This window comes from Hermetia illucens, chromosome 3, assembly GCF_905115235.1.
Source record: "Hermetia illucens chromosome 3, iHerIll2.2.curated.20191125, whole genome shotgun sequence".
Lineage (NCBI taxonomy): Eukaryota > Metazoa > Arthropoda > Insecta > Diptera > Stratiomyidae > Hermetia > Hermetia illucens.
Window position 1 is genome coordinate 103,062,421 of NC_051851.1, and position 27,932 is coordinate 103,090,352.

The following is a 27,932-nucleotide window of genomic DNA, read 5'->3' on the forward strand; positions in this document are numbered from 1 at the left end:
CAGCAGGTTGGCAGAATATATATATGAGCTCGAGAGGGCTGATATTAACCATTGGTTTTCATTTTTAGGTCTGGTTTCTTAGGCTATTGCCTGACGAGTGGCTTGATACGGATCTTCGTGTTGGATGCAGCGCTTGTAACTATCCACTCTATTCCAGGTTTCTTTCAACAACAAAAAAAAAAAAATTAGAGCGAAACTTGATTTCGTAGGGTGGCTAGGGCCGACATCCAGAGTTCGACAAATTACTTATGTTTCACCATCGAAAATATGTATTTATTGAGGAGTAAAGAATTATATGACCTAAAATTTATGTCATCTTAATAACAATTAGGAAATAAAAAAAATTAATATGCAAACAAAAAGATGATACAATACAATATATTTGAGTTTATTAAAGCAACGTTCAACCCATACAAGGAATCTGACTTTTTACAAGGTATTCTAACTGACAACATTTCCTCCCAAACTTGGGATTCAATCAAAATTTTTGATACTTTCTTCTTTCGACTCAATGCATGCACGCATTTGAATTTTTTTTAACCAATAAAATTTCCAAGACTGTTGTGCACTGCACACCACATTTAAAGTTCTCGTCAAAATAAAATCATTTACAGTCGTACAGACGTCTATCTCCACTTTTTACAATAGGAACAAAAAACAATAGCTAACATGAGGGGAGGACTCGGCATTGTTTAAAAAATGCAACGGATACAATCTTCAGTCACCACTGCAATCTTGGTTAGGAGCAACAACAAATTTTACTGTTATAATGCAAACCAAATTCGTAAACTTGACCATCTTAAGTTGCTTTCTATGTAATTCCACCGAAAAATTATTCTAAGTTGCTTTTTCCGCATTTCGGTTCTTCCATAGTTATAGTTGCTTTAAACATACTCTCTTGATACATATACAATGATAATAATAAGTACAATCATAATAATTCCAACAATCAGATAGCTGATACAGTACATTAAAGAAGTTGATTTCACCTATGTCTAGAAGTTCGTAAGCGTTATAATAAAAACAATAGATAGAGATAGAGGAAAGAATTAAACCAAAATATGTTCTTATACGCGAGTAGCAATATGTATGTTCCTTTTTAAACTAATTCTCTCTTCTCTACATTTTCAAAAAACCTATAGAAAGACAGAATTTAAAACAAATTTGTATATATAAACTTTAAAGCTTTTTCGCGCCCAACTTCATCGGGCCACGTTGTGCACGTCGAGCTTCCAATTCACGTTGCCGTTGCACTTTCTTCTCTTCCCGTTTTCGCCGTGCTTCGTCCAGTTTCGGGTTGCCTGTAGAGTTAGCAAATTAATGTTGAGACTCTTGCTATTAACTTCTCGAAATAACAGCAGTAACTACGTGTTAGTTGTATAATAATACATAGAAAGAATTGTACCTGTTAATGGTTCCTCAATCGGCTCGAATTCGCCGTCCGCCCACGAATCACTGTTCCAATTTGCATTTGAGTTATTTGTATGGCTATCACTCACAGGACTAACATTATTGCAATTGGTATTAATATTTGGAAGGTCGTTAGGCCGTGTTTCTTCTGGTTGTTCTTGTTCTTCATTCTTATCCAAAAAGTACAATATAGAAGTTCAATTGAAATAAGAAGACAACGACTTGAAATTCTGATACTTACTGGTTCTTCCTCTAAACTACCCCAGTCATCATTATCCCAGCCATCCCGGACATCATTCAGTGCATCTTGTGCACTGAGTTGTCCATTGTTTGACGTTCCAGCAATTGGACTGCTGGGATCTTGTGATGTCTACAACAAAATCATTTTTTCTATGAGTAAACTACTAGAAAATTGCAGCAGTAAGTAACTAACATCCATTTCACCCCAGTTTTCATTATCCCAGTTATCGGCTCCGTAATCGCTGGCCGAGGCAGATGTGTCATTGCTTTCATGTTCTAAAGATGTCATTGACGTCACGCTCGATGTAGTCGTTGATAAACTACTACTAGATGGCTGCTCTAACGATGCTGGTTTTGATAAATTTCGACCAGTTAATGGCGGCCGCGGTCTAGCGGTATCACTTTGACTTCTATAGAATTTCGCTGTAACAGCTGTGACCGCCCATCCAGCCCACGTGGCAGCAGCATTACCTATAGAGGGTGTGGCTGTATGAACATCGGCCTCTGAAAATCAAAAGCAATGTAATATATAGATATTTAAACTTCAGGTATACATACCCATAGTTTCACGTAAACTGGGATCTTCTGACACTTTTTCTAATTTGCCTAAGAAACCCTTAATTGTTTTGAAAGCTGGGTCACGTACTGACTTTTCGGGATCAACAGTAAGAGAACAAAGTGCTGGTAGTATTCTATTAGCCACTTCACTGAAAAACATTATAAATAATAACATTTTAATAATTCGAAATAATAATAATCGATGATACAACTTTCCAATTTGAATCTTAGTCCTTGTTAAGGTTTGTGTAAAATAAAAACTTATTAAAATCGATTCACGGTCTGTCTACCTGTCACAAGCAAACACATATGGACATATGAGAACTATGAAATCTCAAGCATAGAGCGAGTGACATAAATTTATGTGTAGTTTAAAGCTCCCATTACAAGCAAAGGGGAGATGTGAACAGTTTTCCACCGTATATGGAGGGTTTGAGGCAACGTACTCTGTACTATCCTCAGTAAAATAAAAATAAAATGCTGAGATCAGGGAAAGAGATAAATAGAGTATAGTTCGAGTTATTCCACTATGATAAATCCTACATGATCTCTCTTGGTGGCAGGTCCCGCGACAGGCCGACCAAGAAAAATGCATACAATGTCGTTACAAACATGATGATCGGATTGAGTCACAAGCATCGGAGAAATGCTAGGGCGTCCACCTCAGTCGACGCGGCAGGACGGGCCCCGGTCCTGTCGAGAAATGGGCAAGGGTTCTTGAAGCATGGACGGCGTCAGGACGTAAGCAAGTTAGTCCGAACAAAACGAACAAAACAAATACGTGTCTGTACGCTACATGTTGGCACCGTAACTGGAAAGACCGAGAAACTCGCAGAAGCCCTTCGGAAAAGGCGCATTGATAATTGCGCTCTGCAAGAAACCCGATGGTTTGGTGCTAAAAGCTGCGACATTGAACGCGAACGCGGTAAAAATGGCTCACATACTTCGGGTGAACTCCTGTTGTATGTGAGGACAGCTCGGTTATTTGCTTGCGAGAAGAGACCTTCGGGCTTCGACGTGGTGTTGCGTATCAACACGGTTGCCGTACTCCATAGTTCGGTAGAACTCCTGTTGTATGTGAGTACAGCTCGGTTGTTTGCGGTTGGCTCCTCTAGTGGGAGTTTCATGGAGGTTGTGGTTATGCTCAAGCGAGAAGAGACCTTCGGGCCTCGGTGTGGTGTTGCGTTTCAACACGGGTGCCGTACTCCTTAGTTCGGTAGAGATTTAGGTAATTCTTGCATCCACCAGTATGAATACTAAGCCATGCACTTGGTATAGACTGGTACCGTTGTTGCTTGTCTCAGCGGGGCTCTGATTGTGGTCACAAAATCAATCCGTGTCTTAAGAGGACCGTAGGATTTAAGTCTCACGACAGGTGCCTACGTAAAACACCATGGGCTTAACTGTCAGCGCAACTGAAGTCGAGGAGGCAATAAAACAAGTGAAGTCGGGGAAAGCAACAGGACCTGACGACATCGCATCTGAGCTCTGGAAAGCCAAGAGCTGGGACCCAACACTGTGACTCAGTGAATTCTTTAACCGGATTATTCAGGAAAGTAGCACACCATCTGACTGGCAAGAAATAACCGCGAATTAAGCCGGATTTGTCAAAAACTGCGGAACTACTGACACAATACACGCTGCGCAGTTACTTATGGAGAATCACCGTGAGAAGCATCGCCCTCTTTATGTTGCCTTTCTAGATCTAGAGAAAGCATTTGAACGTGTGCCACACGAACTCATCTGGTATGCTTTACGACAACAATTGCTTTACCACGACCCGAAAAGTAAAGTTCGAAGTATGGCGGGTGTATCAAAACCGCTTCGTGTCTCTGTTAGTGTTCACTAAGGAAGCGCCCTCTCACCACTCCTCTTTGTTCTTATTATGGACACTGTCACACGGGATATCCAATGTCCAGCGCCCTACACACTGCTTTATGCAGATGATGTTTTCCTAGCATCTGATAGCAAAAATGATCTCGAGCAACTTGTCCAAAAATGGAATGATCGTCTCATGCAACACGGTCTCAGATTGAATCTAAACTAAATTGAATTTTTGACGACCGATCCCCATGAAACAGCACAATCACTGTCAGCGGCAGTGATCTGCCCAGAACTGAGCGTTTTAAATACTTCGGGTCAACGCTATCAGCCAATGGAGAACTGCGTTATGAAATTGCTTCACCCATTAAAGTTACCTCTCAATGGTTCTGAGTGTTGGCCAACTGTAAAAGACAATGAACGGCGTCTTGCGGTAATGGAGACGAAGATGTTGCGTTGGACTAGTGGCGTCACACGTTTTGATCACATCCGAAATGAGGATATCCGCGATCGTGGAAAAATTGCGAGAGGCGTCTTCGATGGTATGGTCACGCAATTCGTGCTAACGAGAATTCACTTGCCAAGATTGGTCTGAACACCGAAGTCGATGGTAAACGACCAAAAGGTAGGCCTCAACAACGGTGGCTTGATACGCTGGATGGGGATTTAAAAGCCTCGAAATTGCACCCAGATCAGGCATTCGATAGAGCCAAAAGGCGAAACCGATCACGACGAGCCGACCCCGCTTGTGAACGAGACAAAGGCTGAAGAAAAAGAAGATTAATAAATTGCAAAATGACGAGTAATTCAAATTTATCAATTTAAGCCGAATTAACTGCATTTTAATCCATACAAATAAGAGGCTGACGTCATAATTAACGAGAATAGTTGACTTCCGAGCGAAATATTAGTTCCATTTATGAAGAATTAATTTCTCCCCAGCCTTTTTTAAGGTTTGCGAAACAGAACCTTGTTCAAATCGATTCGATGTCTGCCTATCACGCACACTTTGTTCAGAAACGTCTATACCAGTTGACACAAATTTGATGAGAAGGTGGGAACTGCGAACGCCCACAGATGCAGTTAATTACATCTTTCTGCGTGGAGATTAAGGGGGGGGGGCGGTTTCTCATACATGCAAAAGGGGAGTGTATTTTCTTTTCACCGAATATTATCATGTTGGGTATCAGATGAAAGGTCTCGATTAGTACGTTTCAATGCCAGTCTTAGTTTTGACATTTGTCTGAAAGGTGCTGAGTCGAAAGTGATTATTTTTTTAAGGAATTCTCAGAAACTACACAATCGGTGTCCAGGCCTGATAATACTCTCCATATCGATATCTGCTGAAATTAAGTTAATAAGAATATATTACGGAATTGACTAGAAACCCTTCTTCTATCGGAGCTTTCGACGAGGAGGCATTCCTGGCCGCATTGGAGGGAGCCCATGATTCGGATGGAACAGTGGTGGAAAGGGTCACACAGCTGTCTCAGCGTGTAACCGAAGCATGCGACGCTACGATGCCACGACGACGTTCGCACCACGGCAAGAGGCCAAACTACTGGTGGAACACGGAGATCGCTGCCTTGAGATCCTCTTGTCTCCGAGCGAGGAGACTTTCCCACAGGACAAAGGGAAGGCCGGATCACCTTAAGAAGGCCATTCGGAGAACCAAGCGGGAATGCTACCAGAAGCTCTGCATGGAGGCTAATACGAATCCGTGGGGTACAGCCTACCAAGTTGTAATGAAGAAGATCCGCGGGCGAAAATCACCTCAGGTGACATGCCCACGGCTCTTGTTGCAAATAATTACAACTCTTTTCCCGCAGCAGGAGCAGGACGAAACAGAACCCCAACTGGCAGCTCAGCAGGACGTCTTCTCGATCCCTGATGTTACCGACGAGGAACTTTGGGAAATCTGCAGACGTATTGGGGACAGCAAGGCTCCGGGATTGGACGGAATTCCGAACAGGGCTCTGAAGGTGGCGGTCAAGACCAGACCAAGGTGGTTCGCAAGCACATTCGAATCGTGCATGGCAGAAGGAGTGTTTCCCGCCCAGTGGAAGAGGCAGAAGCTGGTCTTGCTACCGAGGCCCCGAAAACCACCCGGCGTGCCCTCTTCATATCGCCCTATTTGTCTCTTAGACACCATGGGGAAGATGTTGGAGAGGGTGATATACAACAGGCTGCTCCCGTTCATCGAGCTTGCGGGTGGTCTTTCGGAGCGGCAATATGAGTTTCGGCGAACCCGTTCTACGGTCGATGCAGTAGCAAAGGTCGTGGAATTGGCTCGAAATGCAATGGCCATGGGCAAATGCTGTGCTCTGGTGACGCTGGACGTCAAAAATGCTTTTAACTCAGCAAACTGGGGCTGGATTAAGGGTGCTTTGGCCAAACTGGGTGTTCCTAGCTACTTGGCTCGGCTCATCGAGAGTTACTTTTCGGACAGACTTCTCTGGTACGAGACCGACAACGGGCCGAAGGAGTACATTGTGACAGCAGGTGTGCCTCAAGGTTCTGTATTGGGACCGCTGCTGTGGAACATAATGTACGACGGAGTGCTTGGCCTTCGCGTGCCGGAGGAGACAACGCTGATTGGTTTTGCGGACGACTTGGTGGTAGTTGCAATTGCAAAGCATCCCGAGGACGTGGAGCTTTATGCAAATGAAGCCATTCATACCATCAAGTCATGGTTACGAATGGCCAAGCTGGACCTGGCGGACGAAAAGACGGAGGCGGTCCTCATTACCAACCGTAGGAAGAACAACACGATTACCATCCAGGTTGGTAATCGTGAGGTCGTCTCAAAATCGGTTGTCAAATACCTGGGGGTGATGATCGATGCCAAGCTGAATTTCAAGGGACACTTGGATTATGCGCGAGAGAAGGCAGCAAATGCCAGCTCATCCCTTGCAAAGATGATGCCTAACGTGGGAGGGCCGAAGTATAGTCGCAGGCTACTCATCGCGGGAGTGGTGAGGTCGATCCTGCTATACGCGGCCCCTGTCTGGGCGGGAGCGTTGAACCACGCTGTCAACTGGAGGAAGATATGTGCGGCATACCGGCCAATTGCGCTAAGGGTGTGCAGCGCATTTAGGACGGAGTCGACGGAGGCAGTGTGTGTTATCGCAGGAATGATCCCTATAGATCTTCTAGCGAGCGAGGCACACTGGCTCTACGAAAAACGGAAGGCAAATCCAGCCGAGGTGAATGCGGATTTCCGAAAAGCCATCAGGAGAGAGTTGTGTGGCAAGTGACAACAACGATGGGATAACTCCGACAAGGGCAGGTGGACCCACACATTGATCCCGTGCATCGAGAGATGGGTTAACCGAAAGCACGGAGAATTGAATTACCACCTGACACAGTTCCTTACGGGACACGGTGGCTATAGGAAGTACTTGCATCGCTTCGAGTTGGACGAGTCTCCCAACTGTCCTGAATGCGGTGCTACACTCGAGGACCCGGAGCACGTTATGTTCCATTGTCCCAAATTTCTGCAGCAGAAAAGGAGGTTGAACAGCATCTTAGGGGCGGACATCGAGCCCTCCAACCTGGTGGAAGAAATGTTGAAGTCGGAGGAAAACTGAATGGAAGTAAATGAGGCAGTAGCCGTGATGCAGACAAAACTCCTGGAGTTGGATCGAGCTCGGAAGGCGGTGCGACGGAGACGTGACATGGACGAGCTGGTATAGCGAACCAGAGCCTCCCCCGCGAAGTAATACTTCACGGTGGTCCCGCGGGGAGGGGCGGAAGAGTGGGGGTGGTTTTAGTGGGTGTGAATCCCACACACTGCTGCAACCTGGCACAGCAGCGTCTTTCTAAGATTTCCACCTCCATCCATAAAAAAAAAAAAAAACCCTTCTTCTTAAAGTTATAAAAATCCAATAATATACACTAGACTACCACTCTTAACTGAGAGAATGTAGAAAGCAAGACCTGCTATCGCTAAGGAATTCAGCGTGAAATATTCGGAAAAGGGTAAATAATTATATTATTATATTTGTCCAGAATCCTTAAATTTAAAAGCATTGATTGTAATTTTTTACCCGTTTCGTCAGAACACACTAAAAAATATTGAATAATTTTTCAGATAGTATGTAAGAGAAATTTGATGAGCCAGCATTCTTTTATTTTTTCGAGAAGACCATGTGGCAGTACCAATATAAAAAAGTTTTGAAGACAGTCGCGCTGACATAATCTGACGAAATTTGAGTGATGCCCAATCCTTGTCCTCCTTTATGTAAGAGGGCTTGAAAGTCACACCAGGGAATCCATAAAAAAATTGTTAGAGGGAAATATTCCTTTACTTCCATGGCCTAGAAATTCACCTGATTTTAACACAGTGGAAAATTTGTGAAATGAAGTAAAGAGGCTAGTTTACGGAGATCACGACCCTAATCAACAAATTTTAATGAATAATATTATGGGGCGCCTGAGACAGAAGCGTGCTCATAGCTTGCGTAGAGAGCATTCCAAACAGTCATAAACTAAAGGGGGCAACACTAAATATTAAGTTTTAATGTTTTGTGTAAAACAAAACCTTATTAAAATCGATTCACTCCCTATCTGTCTATCTGTCATATACACTTTTCTCCAAAGCGGTTAAACCGATTCGAACGGAATTTGGTCGACAAATGGAAACTATGAAATCCCACGCATTCAACGGGTGACGTAAATTTAGGTGGAGTTTAAAGGGGGGCTTCCCATACATGCCAAGAGGGATTTAACATTTTTTTACCGTGTGGGGTATCAGCTGAAAGATCTCGGATAATACCTTTCGAAACTGATATTAGTTTTGACGTGAATTGTAAACAGCGCGAGTAAGGAGTCAAGATCTACACACTTAAAGTGAGACAGGACTTATTTCTAGAAACTAACCAACCCAAAAATCCGAAAAAAAAAACCAGGTTGGTGCGCTCATATGTAGTCTAGGCCTCCAAATATGTCCGATTTCGATATCTGCCCAAATAAATTTACTAATAGTATATTACCACTTCTACAACTTTTAAAAATTGACTGAAAACCTCCCGTAAGTTCTTCCTAGAAGTATTGCATAGAGGATAGTATCGCGCACATGCGTGCCAAGCTGCATGGAAATCAAGCTATTAATGTTAAAGTTATAGCAGTTCAGACTAATCATTTGTCCGCGAATTTACTGCATTTTAATCCATGCAAATAAGATGTTGATGTCATAATTAACGAGAATAATTGACATTCGAATCAAATAATAAAATATCATTCATGAAGGATCTACTTATCCCCAGGTCTTTTTAACGTTTTGCGTGAAACTCTCCTCTGACAGATCGCAGTATCGATAGACAAACATGAGAAGAAACCCTGAAGCTGAGCGTTTTGAAAATACCACTTTTTTCATTTCACACTGAATTTGAGTTATAAAAGGGCACGGTTCTTCACACCATGGTGAAAGCTGAAAGTTCCCGGTACAAATTTACGAATTACAAGTTGTATTTCATAAGCCATGTGGTAATAGCAGGATATGTTCAATTCGTCTATTGGAATAGGTGTGTTCAATTTTGTGACAGTATTTATGTCCCGACTTTGCTTTTTTTTTACAAGAACGTAACGTACAACCTGTTGGATACAATGCGACGAAAATTAATGAAGAAGAATTAAATAAAACCGGTACTGAGAAGGAATTACAAAAAAAAACTGAATTCTCGTAGGCAAAATCGAAATCCGGGCAGAACTAAATAATCGCAATAATGCCCTCAAAAGCTCGAAAAATGACTAGTTAAGATTTCATATGCAGCTCATTAGCTTTACATACAGCCTTCGATTCTCCAAATTCCACTCTCTAGAGTTCCAAAATCAACTTGATTTGGTTAAAATCTCTATTCCGGGTCCATCAAGAATCATCCCCTTTCATATTTAGATATCTTCAATAATGGTCAATTCGAAATTCTTGGAAAAACACGCTTTGATCACATTAGAGATGAGGATGTTGCGGTGTACGGCGTAAGGTGTTTTAAGAATGGCGTTAGCTAATACATCGAGAATTGTTCCTCTGATGTCCGGAGGAAAATAAAAAAACAATGTCGACTGATCATGTTAGATAATCATTACGCAAAATAATATATGAATTTTTGTGTTATAATTCGTTTTATTACAAAATTAAATAATTCTTTGTAACTCTTTTTATATAAAAAACAATTCACCTAATAATTTCGTAAAAATTCATATATTAACGTAACGTTTAACTAATCAATGAAAACTTACCAAGCATTCAAAATGAGAAAATTTGGAAGCTAAACTAATTCTGTTCGTACCTTAACAAAAAATATTGCTGCGTAGCAGCCAACGCTAAAATTCCCGCTACCCGCGCTGGAGGAAATGGATCTCTCATAGCTCGTATAAATGCCGATACTAGAACTCTTTGTCGTACCTGGTGAACAAAGTGTTATGTTTGCTTTCCAAATGGTAATGTATCGTTTCACTCACCTGCGGATGAAGATGCGGCGCAATTTTGCCTAAACACACAGTTGTATTGGTTCGAATGCCACCTTGATCATCACGAGCCTGCAGTCGAGCGAAATGTCGTAAAACCTCCACATTTAGATTGTTATAATTTAGTTTAAGCGCCAAATGTATTATTGACTGTGGAGAGAAAAACAATAAAACCAAATTACAGAGAGAAATAATTATTATTCCCCAAATATTCACCTTTACTGTTTGTTCTCTTATTGTAGGATTCGTGTCAAGAAAACCATGGGCGACTTGTGGAAATATTTGTTCGTTTACAACTTGTGGTTGCAAATGTGCTATAAACAATTCAAGCTGTTGTAAAAGTCGCGACCGTGTCACTCGATCAGTGGATGCAAACAACTTTACAACACAAGGTACTATTCGTTTTTGATATTCTACTTCATCTAATAGTCGTCCAAGCTGAAAAGTGAAAACAGTCACATTACTGAACTTAGAAAATAAAAACAAAACAACGTTCCAGTTGGAAAAACCTTTTTTCATTGATTTCGTATTGTTGATACTTCATCTTCCCCGATCTTAAGAATTAAAAGGCAACATTTGCCTTTTTAAACTTCAGAGAACCGTCATGTAAATTCTGACTGCTATTTTTCGCAACAATCATCATTCCTTCAGAAATTCATTTAACAAAAGCTAGACATTCCCACTATACAGCTTGAAACGGGGGGAGAGGAATGTCACTAAGTTTTAATGGGCAAGAAACAGCTACAACAACAGCTCAAAGAGTAGGTGGTATACATTCCGCTGTGCTATGTCACAATTAATCCAACTGGACCATATTGGCATACTCACAGAGCTATTTAAGCTAGATTTAAGAATACGCTCAAAGTATTCTCTGCTTTTCTTAAAATCTCGAATAGGGGCTGAAATCACGGCTACGATCTTTGGTTGCCGAAACGGTCAATGAATACGCAATGTGCGAAGTCAGATGTTGGGACCCTGGAGAGTACTCTTCTCAGTTTGCGGCACTGTGCTTTTGTACTTTCAAAAGCCAAGTAGTAGCAGGCATCATCATCGTCATCAAAGGTGCAATCTTTTTCAATGCGCAATGACAATCATCGTTATGATCCCGAAGAAGAGTCTTACGTGTGATGACTAGATATGTCTTATGTGTGATAACTGCAGAGGTATTTGCGTATTTTCTGCTATAACAAAGCATTAATTGAAACAATCCAGCAACACATCAATGGACACCTCGAAAGCTTGATTGACAGAAAGCAGGATGGTTTCCGTTCTGGATAATTATGTAAATATTAGGAACCTTCAAATTATTGTGAAACAACGTGTGGAATTAAGATCTCATTTTCCTCCGATTTTCATCGATTTCACGAAAACTTTGAGTCAATAGTGACTGTTTCAAGAATGATATGCAGGAAATATTTCGGAAAAACTATTAGCTAAGCTTCCCAGATCCACGGATGGTAGCTCTTATTTGCATGAGTCATATATTTAGGTAGGCAGTCGTGCATTAACACTGCTAAATCCCTCTTCTCCTTTTGTCCAAAATATGAAAATACAAGTATCTGAACACCAACATCAACTTGAGGTTGTACCACGCAGCTTACCGACAGTAGTATGTACTCGGCAGCTCCAAGCTTTCATCAATTTATTTACGTCCTGTCAACGTAGAATTCTGGTTTTCGTCGGTATACGGCCAAATAATCGTGGACAGAAAGCGCAAGTGGGAGTAGATAGGTCACACATCGAGCAAGAGCAACAACTACAGTGCGTGATATGCCAGGCAATGGAACACGTTCCCGGAGAGCCGATGAGCGCAAGCTTTTCGGTTAAACCGGAGGTGAGCTGAAGCACTCGGACCCGAAGATGATGGCGAGAATTTCAATGGGCAAAACATTGAACTGAGGATTCAAAAAGTGGTCTTTATTTACCTTAAACATTGGAGCTAGCACAGCAGAACCGGCATCACCGTATTCGTAAGCAGTAATTAGTTGCGGAAGTATCTTATGTCTGAAAAATTAAAAAAAAGAAATTATAATATAAATAAATCCTTATATTCAAATATCACATAAACGTACTTGCAAACGTTTTCTGGAAAATTATCTAAATGCATTGTAAGATTACTAAAAAACCTATTTTTCTCGGCCTTATCCTTAATTTGAATTTCTTCGAGAAATAATAGTGAATCAACTAAATCGTTTTTGAAAAATCCTCCAGGTTTCCTACATCGCATTATGATATCAGCTGGATTTGGTCGACTAGCGGGCGACGCACCCACTAATTCACAATATACTGCTGTAAGTGATTTCGGTATCGAATCAATATCTTTCAAATTTCCACGAGCTTTCAATGGTCCGTTGAAAGCTTCCCACACTAGACATCCAAGGCCCCACATATCAGTCGAACTACAAATAAAATAATGCATTTTAAAAGATATAATCTCATTAATAGAATGTCACTCTACCATTTTGTTGCAGCTTTCAATTTACTCGGATCTTGCTTTTCTGGCGGATCGTAGACCTCTAAAGCTGGCGGAATTTTTACCGGTGGCATAGGATTTCCGTCAACTGGGGAAACATATTCCAAACTTCCTAGCTTCCACTCACCTGAAGCATTCACGAAAACTGACCATACGGACACATTGTTATGCCGTAAATTACCATCATTGTTCAAAAATGACAAGGCTCTCTGTAATAATTATTATTGAATTCGGGCATTGAAATTAACATAAATAAATTTGTAGATATATTCTGAAAAAATATGTTAAAAGTTTTTTCTCGGATTTTTAAAAAAGTTTTCATTTGTTTGTCCCATTTGTCAAACACTGCTAGAGGCTGCTCATGGAGCTAGTGGACGATTGTTCAGACATAATTTTCACTAAAATTATCAATTAATTTTTTTTTTTTCATCATCAACGGCGCAACAACTGGAATCCGGTCTTGGTCTGCCTTAGTAAGCAACTCCAGATATCTCGGTTTTGCGCTGAGGCCCACCAAGTCGATATCCCCAAAAGATGTCTAGCATTCTGACCTACACCATCGCTTCATCTCCGGCAGGGTCTGCCACCTATTGTTTTCTACCATAGATATTGTACTTATAGACTTTCCGGACTGGATCATCCCCATCCATGCGGATTAGGTGATCCGATCATCGCAGCCTGTTAACCAGGATTTTATCTACAACCAGACGGTCATATTATCGCTCATAGATTTCGTCGTTATGTAGGCTATGGAATCTTCTCTTCTCTTCTCATGTAGGCAGCAAAAAAGGAGGAGGAGGATTTATATCTCGAACGTGGCCAAGAGTTCGCAATTTTTCTTGTTTTTTCTTGTAAGACGTTTCGAGTGAAACAGTTTTGTAAGCTGAAATCGGCTCTGTTCGCGGCTAACAATCGTGCGCGGATTTCGACGTCATAGCTGTTATCGATTGTTATTTTTCACCCTAGGTAGGAGAAATTATCAACTGACTTAAAGTTGTAGCCTCCTATGTTTATGATTCTCGTTTGACCAGTGCGATTGGATGTTATTGGTTTTTGGTTTAAAAAATTTTATTTATACTAATAACCTAGTCAAAAGGCACCAAAAAGAGAGTGTGCCGATATTTGAATGAACGCAGCTTCTATATCATCAACAACAGAAAGTGTGAGCCTTAAATCCTTTTAAAATTCATTTCAAATGAAAATAGTAATCATTAGCGCGACAATCCAATTGGATCTGGACCTTAAAGAGCACTTCATTCGAGACCGTAACAGTACATTACACGGATACGATACACTGCAGGCCATGTGATCAATATTGCGCTCGCTCGTGATTGATATTCTGATTTCGTCCAGAGATCCGAACCGCAACCTTGCGCTCTAACCGGCCATCCGGACAACGAACGTATATCATTTATGAAAACTTGAAATCAGCATGAACTAGTAATGAAGTTTTGGGGGAACGAATCCGGAAGCAACCAATGCAAGAGACTCGACTAACTTCACTATATATATAAGACCTCAATCGAGAGAGAAAATATTGGGTTGGGGAAAAGAAATGTTGTATTTTGTCAATAGATCACGACACTTAAATATATCTTGTATTGTACTTATCGCATCGGGTCATACTATACGGCGATTTGAAGACGAAAATCTGTGCTATAAGGGTCTCTTTGACAGTGTTGTGATCGTACGTTTTAGTCTCAAGTTATAGCGCGTCAAAAATGGAGCCCACCAAGCAAGCAAGAAATTCGTCATATTTTACGTTTTTATTACCTGAAAGTTAAAAATGCAACGAAGGCGGCCAAAAAATGTGTGAAGTTCATGGGCCCAAAAGTGTAACGATTCGCATAGCACAGCGTTGGTTCGATGGATTTCGTTTTGGTGTAGTGGATGTCGCAGATACACCCCATATTGGTAGGCCAATCGTCGTAGAAACCGATAAAATCGTCCAAATCATCCAAGTAGACCGGCATGTGAGCATTCGCTCGATTGCCCAGGAACTGGGTAGAGACTAAAAAACCGTTTGGAACCATTTGCAGAAGATTCGATTAAAAAAAAACTGGATGTTTGGGAGCCACACGAGTTGACGCAAAAAAATCTCTTGGACCGAATCAACGCTTGCGATGCACTGCTGAACCGGAACGAATTCGATCATTTTTGAAGCGAATGGTGATGAAAAATGGATCACGTACGACAACCTCAAGCGAAAAAGATCGTCGTTGAAGCGCGGCGAGCCGGCCCAAATCATCGCCAAGCCCGGATTGACGGCCTGGAAGGTTTTGCTGTGTGTTTGGTGGGATTGGAAGGGAATCATCCACTAGGAGCTGCTCAACTCGGTCCTCTACTGTGAGCAACTCGACCGTTCGAAGCAGACGATTGACCAGAAGCGGCCGGAATTGGTCGGTAGGAATGGTGTTGTGTTCCACCAGGACAACGCTCGGCCTCACACATCTTTGATGACCCGTCAGAAGCTACGGGAGCTTGGATGGGATGTCCTATCGCACCCATCGTATAGTCCGGACCTGGCACCAAGTGATTATCATCTCTTCCGGTCCATGCAAAACGCTCTTGGTGCTACTAAGTTGGCCTCAAAAGAGGCTTGTGGAAATTGGCTGTATGAGTTTTTTTGCAAATAAGGAGGGGATAATGAAGTTGCCTTCTAAGTGGCAACAAATTTGCGAACAAAACGTCGCAGATTCGAGTTAAATCAGATAATTCTAAGTATGTTAAATAAAGCGTCAAATTTCGATCAAAAATACGACATTTCTTTTTCCCCAACCCAATATGATACGAGGGCAAACAAAATCTGCGAAATCGGTTTGGGAAAGTCAGTATAAACTGTATGAACATCTTACATATAGGGACTTCAAAACAAATTAGTGAAGTCGAGCATTTGAATTGAAGTTTATCATGCTTTTCACAATGAGACGCCAAAAAAAAAACTCGAGAATTTTCCAGATGGAAAAAAGAGCCAATTTTTTCTACATATGTGAAGGCTTTTATTGAATATTTCCATCCACTTTTATGTGAGGAAAAATTCAAAATATTTCTTCATACATTTCCGAACGTCCAGTACATATTGAAGACGTAAATATTATGCTGATCCTAAACAAACAAACATCGCCTATTACTGCATACTGATGCGTATATATATAAATTATCGCACGCATCTGAATATTCCCATTTACACTATCTAAAAACTTTATTGAAATATACATATGTCTGTCTCGAGTAATTGATATACAACTAACTAAAACAGTTAAAAAGGAAAACTAAAATGCACGCCGCGTTCATTTGATTTCACTTTATAGACAATGGCTTCATACACGTCTTGAAGTACACCAAATTCATGTGGAATACAAATCTTCGACCTTCTAGAATGAACTTAAGGGGGATTTTGGAGTAATTCTCTAAAATATATTAACAATAGCATAGGGACATCAGACAATGAATCGATTTTAATAAGGTTTTGTTCCACACAAAACCTTAAAAAGACGACGACAGCTGATGCGCGAAGTCTTGTACATCAGTTAACGTAATCTTGGGCGGCTATTGGTTTCAAGTAGACTAAGGACCAAAAAAGCTATTCCTCTTGTGAAAAATCCCTGTTAGTAAATGTACATTTCAATGAGCATTGAAGGACGTGGAATGTGGAAGTGTGTTTGTGTTGTTGGTAATAGACTATTATTAAGTTTTTTTGAGCAAATATCGGAATAGGACACATTTTGAGGCCTAGATTTCCTAAAGCGTAAATAATTCTGGGGGGGGGGGCATGTGGGAGGTAGGGGTTGGGTAATTTCCGAAAATAAGTCCTATTTTACACAAAACCTTTAAAATTAATGGAAGTAAATGGAAATTCTACAATCTTTATGTAAGGAAATGAACCCTGCTATGCCGTGAAATTTAACAAGGGGTTTTTGTATAATCAAAACGTCGTGGCTCCTTCTTGGCCACCCAGGTCTCCTGTTATCAATTCAACTCAAAATGGTTGGAAGTTTTTAAAACTAAAGATTTATGAGAGGTGAAACCCTACGAAGAAAGTTTTAGCACAAGATATTCGCTAAGCAAACCTGGGCAATCCCCTTCTTTCTTAACGCATTGAATGCTGTGTTCAGAGTATATATGAAATAAAGGTGGATGGATAAAATCTGAATAACTTTTAGATACAAGTACTTTATTTAAAATCGGCCATTTTATGTTTTTGGAAGTATAATTTATTGGGAGATTAAATTTTGGTCTGATGCTTCTAGTCCAGCCTATAATTAATATACAAAAGGAGTAACTTTACCCAAACTAAAGCTTACTTTCGTACAGAAGAAGGGGGTATGTCGCTCCCGAAATATATATATACATATATACATATGTTTAAAACAAAACAAAAATGTATTTTGGGTAAATTTATTCCTTTATCTTTTAATCATAACTTATTTTGTTTCACAGTTCAAACGGCAATATATGAACGTTTCTAAGTGTTCATAATTCGACCTTCTGAACAGCCACATACTTTAATATACAGATGGATTTGCATCACAAAACAAGACTGGAGCTGAGATACATGAGGTAGGTGACTTTGAGGCGGACATTTCGGAACCCCTAGATCACTGTTTCCTAATGAGAGATTACGCAAGTTTATAATTCTTGCGTTGTGTTACTGTTACGTGTGTTACTCAGCAAAATTTTAAAATCCTTGTGGCTAAAAATGAAAAAAATAAATCGATATTGGGGCACAGAAATACTATTGGCAAGGAGAGGGTGGATGGACTAGCAAGAAAGAGGTCCCAAGCATCACTTTTGGGATGGGAGGTTGTATTTCGATCACTGGAGAGTGCTTAAGCAATTGATGATGGGCTATAGGCATATCAAATAATACTATGAGATGGACAGTGGAATGAAGCAGCCGGAAGTAAGTAAGTAAGTAAGTAAATCTAGACACGATGTAAGATAATGGAGGCGAAAAATGCAGACTTGGAAACAAAGAGGACGAGACAGCAGTCCGCATCATATTGAACTTCCCGGGTGGAAACCTATCATTTGCCGGAAAACAAACTCGGAAGAAGAGTTTTAACGGAAACGCATATCAGATTAATTGTTTAGCCTAGCGATTAAGACGAAACTTTTCATTTAAATGAACTTTGTTATGTCAATACAATAATCGGAGATTGTATGTACACTGCACAGATAAACACATCACCAAGCGCCCGAGTTCTAACAGCAAACCATGGCTCGCAAGGCTGCGTACCTTTGTAGTTTATTTTCTCTACTAAAAGGAAAGTTTAACTTAGGACGGAGAGAAAGCTTTTTCATTTACTGGCGAGATCCTTCGAGATTAAGATTTGCAGTTCAGCATACGTTCTTGACAGGTATCAAGAGACAGCTTCAACAACAGGTTGTGTCATTTTATATGACAGTTTTCCATGACATTTATATATTGGTCTTGCTTCATGGTCTTTTGGATAAATCGCAGGTACCCTCCACTTTGCTGCTAACTATTAACCAGACGGTAACGCTATATGAATGCTTGACTATTCCTAACATTCAATATTCTTTAAGACTATGTGGAAGCCAAGTTTAATAAAAACAAGTCTAGTTATTTGAAATAATTAAGACTTGTTTTTTTTCTATTCGCTAGTGATATATATTAATTCTGCAAAAACCGATATTTCGGAAACCATTTGTCCCCTTCATTGCTAAAAGTCAAGATGAAGGGAACAAGGCAGCTTTTTCCAATCATCAACAATCCAATTTAAATGTTTTTTGCATCAACTGAGCCACTTTTTCATCATTGCAGGAATGGGAACTGGTTTCTTTGATGATATGAAAAACCCAATTCTTTCATGTGACATCGAGCTGACCTTTTTGATATTGAAATGCGGGCACAAAGGACCTATCTTATTATGGTCATAATAGAAGCTTTTCAGTTTTCAACACAAACATCTTATTTTTTGCTCATCACTGGACAAGGTTAACGTTTTACGACCCCACTTGCCACCTATTTGGTGTTAATTGTAATTTTACAACAATTTTTCTTTGATTCTGTCTATACCGCGGTCGCAGGAGAGATCTTAATTTTTCGTCGCAATAAAAATTTATACCATAAAATAAAAAAAAATATATATAAATGTGTCATACATAAGTTATTCTAAAAAAAATAAATAAGTACTGTTTATATGACGTCGTAAAAATTACAAAACTTAATTAAAATCAGCCTAAATAATCTCAAAACCAATGCAGAACAATGTATGTCCAAACAGTTGTTATATCTCAAAATGGTAATGTTCATTGTAAACTACGTTCAAAAACAAAAATATAATAAAGTGTAGTAGAAATACACATCTTTCAACACAATAATAATGGCAACTAAGTGATACATACTTAAGGGGATCATCCCGTGTGTCGGATCCGTGGAATCGATTTTTTTTTCGGCGTCAATTGTTTCTAGATATAATGTAGAATATATGGGCAAAGTGATTTTTTGATATTCGGAGTCGTTCGGAAATTATAGTGTTAAAAATGTGATAAGTCACATGCCAGATTTATGTCGATCGCCATAATAAAGCTCGTATTTATCGGTCCGAATGACGTTCGAATGACTTTGCTAAAAGGACAAGAATTGAAGCCAAGGCTGTACATGTGGTTTTTGAAGAAACCTAAGGTTTATGGACTACGTATAGCAGATTAATGGCCAGTTAAGGTTTTATGGCTAAAAATCGCATTCTACTTTTTAAATGCGTTTTTCTCGAAACTGCATATTGAAAAGTGGCTGCCACCATAGCCCAAAATCTATCTAACGAAATTCTTTGAAATTATATTTCTACGGTCCGCAAACTAGGATAATTGCGACTCATCAAGTAGTTTTTTTTTAATCATTGGAAAAGTCATGAAAAAGCACCAAAATTCACAATAAAAAGTTTAACAAACAAAGCATCAAAAATTTAGCTTTTAATATTTTTTAATAATCTTAGTTTGCGAACTGTAGTTAACTCTGTGCGTTAGAATGCCGTTTACTTTTTGTCTTTAAGATGATCACAGCGTCATCTAGCGTGACAGCAGAAAAACACATTTTTTTGGAGATGGGTGTATAAATAGCTCTGTATTTCAATAATGAACTGTGCAATCGGGCTAGGAAAATTACTATGCATGCAAATCTATGGTAAAAAGTTCGTATTTGTATCTTTATCCAGTTCTTCACAAAAAATTTTTTAAAAAAGCCCACAAAACAAAAAACTACCTTCACACGGGGTGACCCTCTTAAAATGGAAAAAAATTCATCTTAATAAAATTAGCTAAAAAATATGAGTGGCTTTATTAATTGGGCCACCGTCTGTAAATATGTATACATATTCACCTTCTCACAAACTTCGCAGCACTTTATGGTGGCACTAATACAGCTAAGCACTACACTTCTACATTTATATTTGAATACGCCATGCCAACGATCATCTTTGTTAGTAACAGTAAAATCTTCAGTATTATGCCTTATTATATACTCATATAAAATTTCGTTTCTCTAGAATGAATTTAAGGGTTTTTTTATAAACGCCTGCTAATTGGCAAATTTATAAGAATGCCAACCGGGAAGCAAAGAAAGCGGTCACTGTCACCCGAGCGAACCATTTCAAAAATCTTTACGATAAACTGGACACTCGGGATGGCGAGAGAAATCTGTATCGACTTGCTAAAAGCCGTAATGAACGCACACAGGATATCGAACACTTCTGTTGCGTTAATAACAAGAACGGTACTTTGCTTACCAACCGTCGAGTCGCAACGGATAGATGGCGAGAATACTTCGAGCAGATTTCAACTGAAGAATTTGCTCGTCCTCCACTTCCACAATCATTGCCGACATTTGGAGCAGTTCCACCAGTCAGCGCAACTGAAGTCGAGGCTCAGTGAATTCTTTAACCGGGTTATCCAGGAAGGAAGAACACCATCTGACTGGCAAGAAAGTACCACAATATGGAAAAAGAAAGGTGGTCCAGCAGAATGTTCAAACTACCGTCCGATCCGGTTACTTTCCCATACCGTGAAGATTTTTGAACCCATTCTTGACAACCGTATTCACGAAATAGTTGAAATAACCGTGAATTAAGCCGGATTTGTCAAGAACTGCGGAATTACTGACGCAATACACACTGCGCGGTTACTCATGGAGAAACACCGTGAGAAGCATCGCCCTCTTTACATTGCCTTTCTGGATCTAGAGAAAGCGTTTGACCGTGTGCCACACGAACTCATCTGGTATGCTTTACGACAACACTTCGTGCCAGAAGAACTCGTGCGCTGGGTTCAATTGCTCTACCATGATCCGAAAAGTAAAGTTCGAAGTATGGCGGATGTATCAAAACCGCTTCGTGTCTCTGTTGGTGTTCATCAAGGAAGCGCCCTCTCACCACTCCTCTTTGTTCTTGTTATGGACACCGTCACACGGGAAACCCAACGTCCAGCGCCTTACACACTGCTTTATGCCGATGATGTTTTCCTAGCATCTGATAGCAAAAATGATCTCAAGCAACTTGTTCAAAAATGGAATGATCGCCTCATGTAACACGGTCTCAGATTGAATTTAAACAAAACTGGATTTTTGACGACCGATCCCCATGAAACAGGCACAATCACTGTCAGCGGAAGTGATCTGCTCAGAACTGAGCGATTTAAATACCTCGGGTCAACGCTATCAGCCAATGGAGAACTGCGTTATGAAATTGCTTCACGCATTAACGCAACCTGGATGAAGTGGCGTTCCATAACTGGTGTTCTTTGTGATCGACGTATCAACGAACGTCTCAAATCTAAAAATTTACCGCAATGTCGTCCGTTCAGTCGCTCTCTATGGTTCTGAGTGTTGGCCGACTATAAAAGACAATGAACGGCGTCTTGCGATAATGGAGACGAAGATGCTACGTTGGACTAGTGGCGTCACACGTTTCGATCACATCCGAAATGAGGATATCCGCGATCGTTATGGGGTTGCACCGATCGTGGAAAAGTTGCGAGAGAGGCGTCTTCGATGGTATGGTCATGCAATTCGTTGATCGGGATTTGAAAGCCTCGAGATTGCATCCAGATCAGGCATTCGATAGAGCCAAATGACGAAGCCGATCACAACGAGCCGACCCCGCTTGTGAACGGGACAAAGGCTGAAGAAAAAGAAGAAGTAACATACCATTTCTCAAATATTGGAATGCGATGTATTTTGAGGACTAGATTTTATATAGGTACACATTTGTGATTTTTCAGATTTTTCGATTGTAGGTTCTGAAAACCACCCAAGGAGGATTTGCAAAAAATAAATTTTCTAGTCAGGTTAACGGAAACGGTTTTAGGTTTTTTTATTTATATTGACTAATTTAAGTTTATAAAAATAGAACTAACTTTCAATAGAGATTTTCTCTCTGAATATTGATATCCAATGATCAAAGTATTTCAGTAGAACTCGCACTGATAAAAGAGCAACTCATTCCCGAAAACTGCATTTGTAGAACAAAAAATGTTTAAATCAAGACAAAAATCTCGTTTCTTTCTAATTATTGGAAATCACTTTCGGGGTGAAACCACCACTCTCTTGTTCTCCTCGTTTAGTAATCTGTCGTAAGTAAACATTATCTAAAAAGGAATGGTTACATGGAACTATTTGTTAAGTGCACGGAATGCAAACACTTCATGTTTGACGTCGGTCAACAGAAAATCAAATAAACAGCCAGTTTCAAGGAAGTCCAAATTTGAATCGGAGTTGGCTTTATGCCCCAAATTTAGCTTCTGCCTCCTAGATGTAAGGAGAGACACAGGTCCCTCGTGCATTTTATTACCAACGCCAAAGTAGTTTCACTTTGATTAACGACCGGTTGTCTACCCGCTTACTGTGTACATTTGTTCCAACGAATGTAATACGGAATGACTGTGGACAATAGCGGCCATTCGAGCGTCATTTGCTTTTCATCCTCAAACAGATTTCATATCATAATCACTTTATGAAGACGATTAATGCGTTCTCCACATCTATCTAACCAAAAAGGGATTTCTCCCTTCAGTTGAGAAGCCTCTCGATAAGCGGAACATAAACACCCAGCGATTGACACATCGGTTGCCAAATATACTACCCCCTTGCACTCACAGCACAAGAGCACCACAACCTGACACAGCTCCTGGCTTAGGTACAGCTGAATTCTGATAGGAAACTCGTTGCTGTTTCCTTGTGACACAAGATGCTCATGTTAATTTCAAGTGATTGTTCTCTGGAAATAAAAAGTTTGGATTTGGAAACCAAGTAAACTTACAGTGATTTGGAATATTCCCCATGACAAGTACAAGTCCTTCTGTGGTCCATCTGTTTGCAAGTTCGTGACGTAAATGCCGAGAGGTTCGATCGCTTCAGTCGCAACGTATAGTGATTTGTCCGTCTCCAAGCTGTCCAGGAACTGCAGTATACTCGGATGTCGCAGCGTTTTCAGGCGCTTGAGGAATGCCTTGGCAATCTCGAATTTCGCTTCGGATCCATTCTTGATGTCGTAAACAAACACGGACACTTCATCGTTGGTGCCTTTGCGTTTGGCCTTATGAAGGCTCCAGATTGAACGTGTCTCGTAGCCAGGCACCTGTTCCCCGATTTCGTATGGGAACTCTTTTGTCGAGTCGCGCGAAAAGAACGACCACATTTTACTCCTCGCCCGTTTGGTAAATATTTTCACAGCAAGCTTTCAGACTTTTCACGTAAACAAAACAGCGGCAATAATCCGCTTCCGGGTTGCTGTTGTGGATGTGGTTCTCTGCTCGTTTTTTCTTCGTCGTTTTCGGACGACAAATCGTACTGGCATTCATGTGGGTTCCTATTCCTTATTTTAAACTAAGTGTTTTGCTTCAGTGATACGCGGAGGGTGATTGTCGCATTGTCTAGGATGCAGAGGCTGGGGTAAATAAGTGCAAACCACGAAACGACAAGATTGCTCTTCGCGTGAAATGACGTTCTGACATACGGCGATGTGATACGAAACAAAAAGTTCTCTCCGTTGACGACTTGTCAGATGGTCTATCAAATTTGGGAAACGTCATGATCATTTGTGGATTGTGGGCTGCGCGAATCCATACCTTAGGACAGCTGACCAGTTCGGGATTTTCGAACCATCCGTCCTTGATTGGCAGTACTGTTGATTTCGGAAGTGGCCAGTGACGGTTTGAATGTTTCCCCAAATCTGAAATTCTATGACCCGGAAGCGTGGGAGTTATGGTGTCTTAAATCAAACAAGAATGGTTTTGAATTAAACTTTATTTCTTGGCCGTTGGAATGCAACTTACTGCAATTCAATAGGTAAAATCTAAAGTTACCTCGCAGCGGAAATGCACAGGTGTTCAAAAAATAGCTAGTTCTCTAATAAATAGAATGACAAATTTTGCAATTGGAGTAAATTTAATGCTCTAGACGTTATTCAATCCGCGGAAATGAGCGCTTGGAGGATTTATTTGGATTTGTTCTTTAATTCTGGCGAATAGTGTCTCCCTCTTGCGGCAGTATACTTTTGCACTTTGGAAAGCCACGTGGGAGCAGACGCGAAAACGGCGTCGGGTTGTTTCTGACGGTTACTGAAAAGCGCGCTCCCTTCTCCTAAGAACCGGGTTCTCACAGGTCGGTCCAGGTTAAAGACCATCACAATTGTACAGTGCTATGCACCAACGGAGATTTCCAATGCGGTGGAGAAGGATGCTTTCTAAATACACACAGTTTAGGGGATTCTTCCTGAAGGTGACGTTGTGATCGTGTTGGGTGCACCTTGCTATATGCGATGAGAAAGCACGGTTTTAGCGACCGTATTGATAATGGTAGGAGGTTTGTGGATTTCTGCAACCTCACCGCCTCGTGTAAATGAAGTAAACGGCCGACTTCTCATTTACGATATCGAGCAACTGAAGAGGTGGAAAGAGCATTTCAGCACAGTCCTTAACCGTATCACATTCGGTGAGGCCAACGTAACATGCGATAAGGACTGTTACTCCAAGTAGAAGAGAAATAATTTGGGATAATAGCTAAAATAATCCTGGAACGCATCAAAGGACATCTCGAAAGCTTGATCAACAGAAAGCAGGCTGGCTTTCGCTCCGGATAATCCTGCATTGATCATATCGACGCCCTATGGAATATTTTGGAACAGTGCGCTGAATTTCGATCTTCCCTTCACCTGCTCTTTATCGATTTAGAGAAGGCTTTCCACAGGGAGCGTACCCGGTGTGCTCTAGGCAGGGGGAGTCCGGAGCAACTAATAACCATTATCAGAGCGATATATGATGACAACTCCGCCATGCTATTCACATAGAATGCTAGTCCCAAGCCCAGGTAAAGCAGGAGGCAACGTACTTTGTACTATCCTCAGTAAAACAAAAATAAAATGCTGAGATAAGGGCAAGAGATAATTAAAATATAGTTGGAGTTTTTCCACTATGCTGAATCCTACCTGATCTCTCTTGATGACAATCCAATGTCTTTGGAAACAACATGATCGGATCTAGTAACAAGACTCGGAAAAATGCTAGGGCGTCCATCTCAGTCAACGCGGCAGGACGGGCCCCCGTCAGGAAGTAAGTAAGTTAGCCCGAGCAAAACAAATACGGGTCTGCACGCTAAATGCCGGCGCCCTATCTGGTAAGACCGAGGAACTCGCAAGAGCCCTTCCGAAAAGGCGCATTGATATCTGCGCTCTACAAGAAACCCGATGGTCTGATGACAAAAGCTGCGACATAGAACCCAAACGCGGTAAAAGTGGCTATAAATTTCTCTATTTCGGTAGCCCCTAAACTCAAAACGGTTCTAATGTCATTAAAGAAGTCGAACGATTTGATGACCGGTTGATAAAGCTCATCGTTATATCAGCTAGTCGCACTATTCACTTCTTCACCGCGTACGCACCGCACCTTCTGGCAAGTTCTCGGTGGAAAGACCTGTAACGTGCCTGCTGACGACTATATCATTATTTCCGGCGACTTTAATGGTCGTGTAGGTGAATAGGCAGACAGTAACAGGTACCTTGAGGGAAAGGGTTGTGGAGAGCGCAATGAGGGTAGCAAGCGTATAATCGATTTTGTGGACACCCATGACATTGTGTTTATGAACACATGTTTCATCAAAAAATTGTCTCATCTTCCTACATTTGATTGCAAAGCCGTTTCCTATGAAACCATCGTACCTCACCATCGGCTGTTGATTGCCATCCTGCGAAAAAAGCCACCGACAAAAAAGCGTCAGGAACGCACCGGCCCGCCGCGCATTAAATGGTGGCGATTTCGTGAGAAGAAATAAGAAATTATCACACTTACGCGATTAATTGTTATTAAAGACACGATCCACAAAACGGCCTCTGCAATCCTCGGCGTCATGAAGCCCGGCAAGCGGTACATCAACGGAGATACTTGGCTTTGGAATGGTTTGGAATGGTTTCTATGGTTCAAATGAAGGCCCGTAAAAAGAAACGCCTTTACCACAAGTTTCTCGTCGATAAGACGCCCGCCAATTAGCATTTAGTAGCATCGCCCTCTTTACATTGCATTTTTGGATGTGTGTGTTTGACCGTGTGCCACACCAACTCATCTGGTATGCTCTACGACAACACTTAATGCCAGAAGAGCTCGTTCGGTGGGTTCAATTGCTCTACCATGATCCGAAAAGTAAAGTACAAAGTGTGGCGGTTGTATCAAAACTGTTTCGTTTCTCTGTCGGTGCTCGTCAAGAAAGCGTCCTCTCACCACTCCTCTTTGTTCTTGTTATGGACACTGTCACACGGGACATCCAGCGTCCTATACACTGCTTTATGCAGATGATGTTTTCCTAGTCTAATACCAAAAATGATCTCGATGGAATGATTGACTCATACACCACGGTTTCAGATTGAATCTGAATAAAACTGAGTTTCTGGACGGCCGATCCCCATGAAACAGGCACAATCACTGTCAGTGGCAGTGATCTGCCCAGAACTGAGCGATTTAAATACCTCGGGTCAACGCTATCAGCCAATGGAGAACTGCATTATGAAATTGCTTCACGCATTAACGCAACTTGGATGAAATGATGTTCTACAATTGGTGATCTTTATGGTCGATGTATCAACGAACGTCTCAAATCTAAAATTTACCGCAGTGTTGTCTGTCCTGTCGCCCTCTATGGTTCTGAGTATTGGCTAACTATAAAAGACAATGAACGGTGTCTTGCGGTAATGGAGACGAAGAGCGATCGGTATGGGGTTGCATCGATGATAGAAACACTACGAAAGAGGTCACGTAATCCGCGCTAATGAGAATTCACTTACCAAGATTGGTCTGAACATCGAAGTCGATGGCAAGTGATCAATGGGCCGGCCGAAACAACGGTGCGGTACGCGATTGCACCCAGATCAGGCATTTGATAGAACCAAATGGCGAAACCGATTACAACAGGCCAACCCCGCTTGTGAACGAAACAAAGGCTGAAGAAAAGAAGAAGAGCGATATATGATGGCGGAAAATATCATGTACTGCACCGTGGCAAAATCTCGGAGAATTTTGAGGTCGAACGCGGAGTCCGCCAAGGTTGCATTCTGTCACCGATATTATTTCTTCTTGTTATCGGTGACGTTCTTAGTGTTGTCTTGTCCAGAGGACATGAAGGGGTTTATTGGACTATGATATCTTTCTTTAAACACTTCGTCTACGCTGATAACATGGGTTTGCTATCTCACCGGGTCATGAACCAATAAAACCAAGGTTCTCAGTTTGGCGAAATGGTGGGGGAACTTAAGCGCATTTCAGGTAACTGCGAACGATGGCGGGTAGGTGTGGTCATCAATTTGGTTGAAAGTGGTCCCGTCTGGAAAGGCTCACCTTTGTTTGTGGACCGTTTTCCGCGCAAACTAGGTACATCAAACAATCATTTCATGTGATACTGCTAATTGAATAACACGCAGTCCGTAGAAGGTATCCTTCTCCGAATCTGTAGTCTCCTCTG

At 41.1% G+C, this 27,932-nt stretch overlaps 1 protein-coding gene across 2 annotated transcripts; it reads right to left on the reverse strand.

Moving 5' to 3' along the window:
* Nucleotides 1–369: 369 nt before the first annotated feature.
* Nucleotides 370–24,004, reverse strand: LOC119651434 (N-terminal kinase-like protein). 2 transcript variants are annotated; one of them, XM_038055033.1, is made up of 12 exons: nucleotides 23,248–24,004; nucleotides 12,956–13,179; nucleotides 12,570–12,896; nucleotides 12,423–12,501; nucleotides 10,714–10,935; nucleotides 10,492–10,647; nucleotides 10,320–10,435; nucleotides 2,209–2,357; nucleotides 1,844–2,154; nucleotides 1,652–1,780; nucleotides 1,406–1,586; nucleotides 370–1,301 (listed from the first exon to the last, which is right to left on the reverse strand). In XM_038055033.1, exons 1-12 carry the CDS (start codon nucleotides 23,623–23,625, stop codon nucleotides 1,180–1,182), a joined length of 2,394 nt encoding a protein of 797 aa, XP_037910961.1. In that variant the 5' UTR covers nucleotides 23,626–24,004; the 3' UTR covers nucleotides 370–1,179. The 2 variants fall into 2 exon arrangements, with proteins under 2 accessions (XP_037910961.1, XP_037910962.1); XM_038055034.1 differs by having other exon boundaries at nucleotides 1,406–1,580; nucleotides 23,248–24,003.
* Nucleotides 24,005–27,932: the final 3,928 nt, after the last annotated feature.